Source organism: Leptopilina heterotoma, unplaced genomic scaffold, assembly GCF_015476425.1.
Source record: "Leptopilina heterotoma isolate Lh14 unplaced genomic scaffold, ASM1547642v1 Lhet_455, whole genome shotgun sequence".
Lineage (NCBI taxonomy): Eukaryota > Metazoa > Arthropoda > Insecta > Hymenoptera > Figitidae > Leptopilina > Leptopilina heterotoma.
Genome location: NW_025111089.1, coordinates 138,869 through 146,925, shown reverse-complemented (window position 1 = coordinate 146,925; position 8,057 = coordinate 138,869). Strand labels below are relative to the sequence as shown.

General features: G+C 26.0%; 1 protein-coding gene across 1 annotated transcript; it reads left to right on the top strand.

Annotated features, from left to right (window-relative positions):
* Positions 1-6,353: 6,353 nt before the first annotated feature.
* On the top strand, positions 6,354-7,666 carry LOC122507242. The gene is made up of 4 exons (XM_043619859.1): positions 6,354-6,538; positions 7,065-7,230; positions 7,351-7,453; positions 7,529-7,666. The coding sequence occupies exons 1-4, from the start codon at positions 6,371-6,373 to the stop codon at positions 7,641-7,643; spliced, it is 552 nt and encodes a 183-aa protein (XP_043475794.1). The 5' UTR covers positions 6,354-6,370; the 3' UTR covers positions 7,644-7,666.
* The last annotated feature ends 391 nt before the right edge of the window (positions 7,667-8,057 follow it).

Genomic DNA, 8,057 nt, shown 5'->3' with positions numbered 1-8,057 from the left:
GTAACGTTTCTTGATTTGAACTTCGACACCTGAAATAGAATATTAAGTCATAAGTTCTATTATATTAATTTTTATATACCAGCTGTATTTTAATAATTAGAAATTAATCTTGTATAATTGGTGCGATATTTCAGGCTAAATCAGCATATTATCACAATTGACATTTTTAAATTGGCTCACATATTATTTACCTTTTTTTAAAGTAACGGAACCAGTGAAAGAACATTTAAAGAATGACATATTTTTATCATTAATTATTTTCAATACAAGTACTGAAAATGGTCTTGCATATATTTTTTCAACAGTTTCTTAAGTGTAGTTTATGAAGGTCAAATTTAAATTATATATAAATTTAAAGCATGAAATAAAAGAAAGAACAAGTTGTCTAGTGAAAGAATATTGAACATCCAATGAAAAAGCAAATACCATTAATAATAAATTAATGCATAAAAATACAAATTGTGGTAGAAAAAAATTCAAAAATGTTGTAAAATTAAGTTCAAAACTTACTATTATGGATATTTTCTAGAATAATTACCCTAAAATAACATTGCAAATGTTTAATCACTTCTAACTAATTTGTTGGTTTGTGTTTTGATTACTACTTGCAATGACAAATATTATGTCATTTGTCAGCTACTTCGCACTTTTCTTTTCCATGCAAATGAATGAAATTTTTTCATTGGAAACTGATCAAATACAAATCCAGCAATGGAATTTGCATTTTTTAATAATATCTGATAAATAATTAGCTTTTTTTAACGAAGAAAATAATTGAAAGATATATACTTGAGTCGCATGCGTTTTTCCCAAAACCCAATTGACCGAACTTGCGTTAGTCCGAACTTCTAAGTCACCAAACTTGAATTCGTAAAAACATTCAATTACCCAAAGTTGAATTTGTCCGAACTTTGAAATCACCGAATTTACATTTTTCGGAACTATGAAATAATCTAACTCGCAGTTAGCAGAATATTTAACTCACCAAATTTGCAAAAGTCAGAGCTTATAAATCCCTGAATTTGCATTTGTCCGAACTTTAAAATCACCGAACTGGCATTTGTCAAAACATTCAACTCTCCGAACTATTATTTGCCAAACTTTTTAACTTGCCGACTACGCAAGTCACCGAATTCGCATTTGCCCGACCCTCTGTCGTTACCTACTAAAGTTTAAAAATTATTTTCGAAAGTACTTTGCATTTTAAGTCTGCATATGATATGACATATCACATATAAGATTTGGAAATAATTAGGTTAATAAAAACATTAATTACCAGAATAGAAACCATAAATTTTAAATAATTATGGAAAATGGTCAATATGTTCTTTCACTGGTGCTTCTACCTTACTGTACGAAAACAGATTATTAGTCAATATTTCTCAAGTAATAACGTTTTTCATCAATTTTTAAAAATTTTATTTTATAGTACATAACAGATGGTTTCAAACAAGTGGTTTGTGTTAAATCCTTTCTATGGTTAATTGTATAAGTAGAATAAGTAATCATGGGAAGGTGAATTTTTATTCAACTTCACCTGCCCCTGATATTTATTCTACTTATACAATGATTGCATATAATTTAGACCAGAAAATATTTTCTGTTTATATAATCAAAATAAATGTTTGTTTAAAGTTATTTCGTAGTTAAGAATATTAACTCCATTAAATTATAAGAAAATTTTAAGATGAAAATAAAGAAGGTGTTTCAGTTTAATAACTTCTACAAAAAAATTTATTAAATTAAAACTTGGATGAAACCTTGAGCATGCTAAATATTACATCGTGCACGATGTAATATACTTTTCTGAATAGTTTAAAATGAATTAGAATTTTTCTTGATTTTTGAATATTTTTGGTTTAAATTTGTGTTAAAGAGATTTATCAAAAAGTTAAAGTAAATTTTATACATTAGTGAAAATAAAATGATTCTAAATTTATAAGCATTACCTCTGCCTTGTTTCTTTTTTTGAGAATTTTCAGTGTCTTCAGTTGCTACTGTTAATGTTGAGGAAATTAATTTACTAGTTGATGTAGCAGCAGATGTGTCAGTTGATGGAGCTGCTGTTTCTGACATGTTGAAATCACTTTTTATCTAAAAATGTATTGCAATATAAATAACAAGTTTTTTTTATTTAATTACATAATATACACAATTTTCTGATTTCTATTTAACATAATGATTTGCATGTATTTAAACTGTAAAATTGAAATTCTTACTGTACATGGAAATGTATATATGCTTCGTTCGCAAATGTATTCGTAGAAATCAAGTAGACATAAAAAGATTCATCCAAAGATCTCACTGCAACAATAAATTTTTTGAAAAGAAGATAAGTAGACTTATTTTAATTTATTATTATTGGAGATTAAGTAAATTTCAAGATACAATTTTTTTAACAAAAGAAAATTTATTTATTGGGTTTTACTTTTAGTTACGATGAATATTTAAAATTTTTAAAGCTAAATACTTATATATGAACATATTTTCAGAAAACTGATAACACAATGAAAATTGTAAAAATTTATGTTTCTTACAGTGGATGTCTGGAAATTTCACAGACAATTAAATAAATTTAAATCATTGGTATAAAATTCTTTCCATAATGCTAAAATCAATTAGTCTGTTGTGCGAAGATTTACTAGAGCAGAATATCCAAATTTATTAATTTATTCACTCAAAAATGTCATGTTTCTTTATATAGTAAAAAGTTTTTAAATTGTAATAAATAAAATAACTCAAAATATAGACACATTTCAATACAATATATCATGCGGAATTAGCAGTGCAATTTGACAGGAATGGAATTTGCAGTCTAAACCGTCGATAATATTTTTTTGGAATACCAAAATTTTATTTAAAGTTAAAATTTATAGGTTAATGAGTAGAATGCTAAACTATTATTCATGCATGTTTTATTAAATTCAATAAACCTTACCTGACAGGAGTAGCTATTACTTGTAGATATAAGTACATATAACTCAACTAAATTATTATTTTATTTATTTGTATAATATGAAATACTTAAACAAATTTTGTAACAAAAGATGCAAAAGAACATGCTGTCGCACACATGTGAGCGCATTACCATCACAGTGAATTTACACTATCAAGTTACGCAAACGTAACTCATGTTAAATATTGATTGTCAACACGCAATCCTTTTTATTGGTGAGACCCAACAATATTGTCCAATTTGAGCCAATAAAGGTTCTCCACAGTCGCTGCGCATGTCAACTGATGGTCTCTTTTTTCGGGAAACCAGTGTTTTTCAAGTTTCGGCGATATTTTGTGTAAGAGTAGCAGACTAAAGAAAACGTTGCGTACAGTGTAGAGTGTAGTGTGTCCTCCAACTGCGTTTGCAAAAAATTAGTACTTATAAATGCATTAAGTACTTATTAAGGTAAGATCTTTATTCATTTACTTTCCAATGTATTGATTTTTCATAAAATATGTCCAGACATTGCAATTTTATTTCATCAATACAACTGAAACAAAATTTATAACCTAAATTTCGCCAAATCGTCATAGAAGTTCGTCATAAAAATTTTAATAAAACTTTAATAAACTTGTTCTCTAGAATGTAATTAACCAAATTATAAAATGTAGTTAAAAAATATTTTAGTAAATGTGTAAGATATAAAACGTTAAATTTTTTTTAACTTATAAATTTTTATTGATAAAAGATATCAATTTCTTCAAATTTATTTGTAAAACAGATAAACTTTTCACTAAAAACTTTTGGAAAAAAAAATATTGTGAAACTTTGATGTTGTTAAACAAAAACATTTAATTTTTATTATTATAATGAATACTAATTTTGTTTTGATTCATATATTTTGTGGTGGTGGTATATTGGTGATATTTTTCTAAATGTTCTGTAGGTTCAAAAATGGGATCTTTGTAAAACTTATTGCTTAATAAAAACAAAATTTTACAGAAATTTTGTTTAAGAAAATAAGTTGTGTATAATAACGAATAATTCTCGAAAAATTTTACCCTTATATCTTTTATCAATAAAAAGTTGTGCGTTGTTTAAAAAATGATGAAATTGCTCAATATTAGAATAGAATAACATAGAAAAGCTTATAAGAAAAAACCAAAATTTTACAAAAAGGATTTGAATAATTTTATAACTATACTGAATATTTCATATACATATATTTTTTTAACAGAATATAATGGCTGAAATTGATAATAGTGTAGTACCAGAATTCGCAATTGTGGATTTTATTAATGGTGCTTTAATAATAAGAACAGAGTAGGCAGTTTTCAATACTCAAGGAGAAATAGTTGCAAGTTTTTTCCCGCCCGTAAAAGACCAAAACAAACTAACAAAATTGTTGCTCACAGAAAATTGTACACGAGATGAAACATGGTGCAACAAAGAAGGATTACCGCATCATGTTACAAAACTTATAAAATATGCAAGTAAGTAAACAAAAGTTTAATTACAGATGAATGATTAATGATGTTTTAACTGACTGAAATTAGATTAACATTGTATTAATTAAAAAATAATTAAATCTCTGTAAAAATTTGATTAAATTGAGAAAAGTTTTTGAAAATAATTGAAATTTTGCCAAGAATTTTATTAAAAATTTTGAAAATATTAGAATTTTGAAGAAGAATTTTATTACTTTTGAAAGTAATGGAATTCTTGAGACAAATTTTAATAATATATTTCTAATTGAATTCTTTTGTAAAATTTGATTGATATAGTAGATATTAAAAATAATTGAATTTTGTTAAATTATTGAAATTATTAAATTTCTATAAAGGGTTTTACTAAAATTATTTTTAAAAAAATTGAATTGTTAAAAAGAATTTCATTAAAATTTTTGAAAATAATTTTATTCTTTTAAGATATTTAATTATAAATGTATTGACAATAATTTTTAATTTTAAATTATTTTTATAGATAATTATGAAGATGCTGTTATAAAGTTAAATTATTCTTACGACTTAACAGAAGTTGAAACAGATAATGATAGAAATGAAGAAAAGAGTAAGTTAAGCAGAAGTAATAGACACTCTAAAATACACGAAAATAATTTTGATACGAATTCGAACAGTCTAGATGGCACCAGCATGAAAACCAATTTTATACCTCAGATAGTTGCTGACAAAAGAAGCAAGAAGAGAAAACTGGAAAAAATGGTAAAAATAATTATCCTCCAAGTTTTTAGTATACAATCATAATTCTATTTTAACTCCTTTTTTACTTATCTATGAAATTATCATTTTTAAAAATTCTGTAGATTACTGTATCCAGTCTCATGTGCAAAAATTGGAAGTCATAAATAAACGAAGAAATGATGGAGAGGAATTTTCTGACACACAGTTAATTGAAGCAGGAACTCTTCAAGACGAAATAGGCTTTAATAACTTAAATAATTTTAATGAGGATGAGGAAAAACAGAACGTCGATGATGAAATTGAAGAAATAGATCAATTAGATGACGAAACAGATCGAGAATTGTCTAAAGTAGTTACAACATCCAAACAAATACCCGAAGAAAATCATGAACTACATAAACAAGCTGCAATATCAACTCCACCAGAAGACAGACTTTCATCTCCACTGACACTTGAACCAATATCTCGACCAAGGCCCAAACCAAATCATCAACCATCGGTAGAATCAAAACATCAAAAAGTATATGAACCATCAGTTCGACTATTACCTCCATCATCAGGGCGACGATCAGATGGATCATCAGTTGGACCATCAATTCAATCTGGACCTCAAACACCGCCTCAACTAAAAACACAACCCTCAACTACAAAATTTTTAGAAGAGGTAGAAGATGGAAACTTTCGTAATGGTACGCTTCTGTTGATACTTAAACTTTCTATTAACGCATCCTTCAGCTATTGAAGATCATATTTTATTTTAGTTTTTAAATGTACCTAATTGTAAAATTATTTAAATTAAATCATTATTAAATTTATTATATAACACATTATTAAAAATAATTCATAAAACTTTCAAATTGTTCTTTGTTTTTAAGGGAAGTCTGGTATTTCAATGTTTGGTAATTATTATTGTGAAAATATAGATGCAACAGTTATAAATTTTAATTATAAAACATATATTACTACAGGTACAGGCAGAAAAGAAAATAAAGGGGGTCGGAAAACAAAGTTTCATGACACGCCCGAAGAAATCGATCGATGGCAATGTAAGACGTACTTATTATTAAAGTTAATTATATAAATGATATAATTGTAAAATAATTATCATTTTTTCAATTGAAAATTCTTAGATACATTTATATTTGTTTTTTTGAAATATTTTATAAATTTGTTCTTTTTTAATTATCTAGGTACGGAAAAAGATATAAGAATATTTAAAAAGTCAAATACTATGGGCGTGTTGCTGGAACATATATACCACCATGTCAACACACTGAGGCAACCCTTTGAAGAAGAATTTGAGTTTGATGAAGTAATGACTGAATTTCCTGTGACATCAGCAGATGACGTCCAGCTCATCGAAAATAAACTTAAGGATGATGCTTTTTTTACTAAAGTTGTAAGTATTTTTATACATTTTTATGTCAGTTCTTCAAAAATATTATTTAAGAATTATAAAATTAAAATTTTTTAAATTATAAATCACCATCAAATTTTTTATTTTAAAAAAGCAGGGTGACACTTAAAAAAATGTTCATATTTTAAACTTTGAAACTATTTTGAATTTCCAAACAATAAATTTAAACTACAAAACGTTTTAAACTTACTAGATATAATTTACCTCGAAATACATTAATTAATTAATATACATATACATGTTAAAACTTAAGGATGATGATCATTAATATACATATACATGTTTAATTAATTAAACATGTATTATTATTATTTATTATAGTTAAGTCTTAATGGCTGGAAAATTCTAGTCATCAAACAATTTTATTTGTTAATTATTAATTTGTCTAGGTGACACATAAAAAGTTTATTTTATAAACTTATATCTTGAGTGATTATCTTAAGAGTCCTTAACCTTTTTCACTAATATAACGTTTTTAAATATAATTTTAAAAATCTATTTTTTACAGGTAAAAGCGTTAAAATCGATTGGAAAGTTTACGACCCTTAGTATGACCGTCAAAAATGCGATGAATAAAATCCTATCTCCACAGGTCGGAATGACTTTCAGCTATAAGGGAAGAAGTGGTAAAAAGCCAGCATTTCTCGAAACATCTATGCATAAAGTTGTATTTCGTAAGTAATATCCTTTAATTTTTTCATTAAATATGTGTGTCTTTTTAGGACAACAAATTCAGTTTTTAAGTTTTACTTTTTTACAATTTTGATTATGAAGTCATGATTTTCATATTTCAGAATCCGTTCGAAAATTATATAAAAAGAAAGTTGAAAACAACGAAATTCTTCATTGGATGCAGAATTGGATGGAGCAGTGTTCTTCTGAAGTGAAACGAAAGAAGTTTGTATACTTTTTATCAACTAATTATTTAAATTTTTCATTTTCACCCGTAATAAAAAAATGAATATATTAAAGGGCAAAGGAGGAAAAGCAGAGGAGAGCCGAAGAAGCCCAGATTCTTCTTGAAGATGATGATGACGACGATTATGACGATGATGAGACCGAGGATAAGGATAATGAGAGTGAATAAGTGATGCACTGAAAAAAAAATTATTTGATTCAAATAACCAAATAATTGACTATTATCAATTAAATATTTACTTAAATAAAAAAATATTTATTGATGTCAATTAAATAATATTCGAAACAATAATTTCAGTATTTGAAGCAAATACCATTTAATTAACTCCAATAAATATTATTTGATTCAATTAAATATTTAATAAAAAATAAATAATAGTAAATTAATCGGTTATTTGAATCAAATAAATTTCTTTTTCAGTGTCATTCTTGTGAAAATGTTCTCGGGAATTAGACCGAGAAATTCTCAGGAGTCATTCTCGAGAAATTCTCGGGAATCTCCCGGGAGTAAAAAAACAAATGAATACAAAAAAATTTTCTTTTCTTTTTTCACTCCCGGGAGTTTCCCGGGAATTTTCAGGGA

Bases quoted from the DNA above. Each gene is read 5' to 3' on its own strand.
- LOC122507242 (XM_043619859.1), top strand. From the start codon at position 6,371: ATGGGCGTGTTGCTGGAACATATATACCACCATGTCAACACACTGAGG. The intron at 6,539-7,064 runs GTAAGTATTTTT...TATTTTTTACAG, and splicing joins ATGCTTTTTTTACTAAAGTT to GTAAAAGCGTTAAAATCGAT. The intron at 7,231-7,350 runs GTAAGTAATATC...TTCATATTTCAG, and splicing joins TATGCATAAAGTTGTATTTC to AATCCGTTCGAAAATTATAT.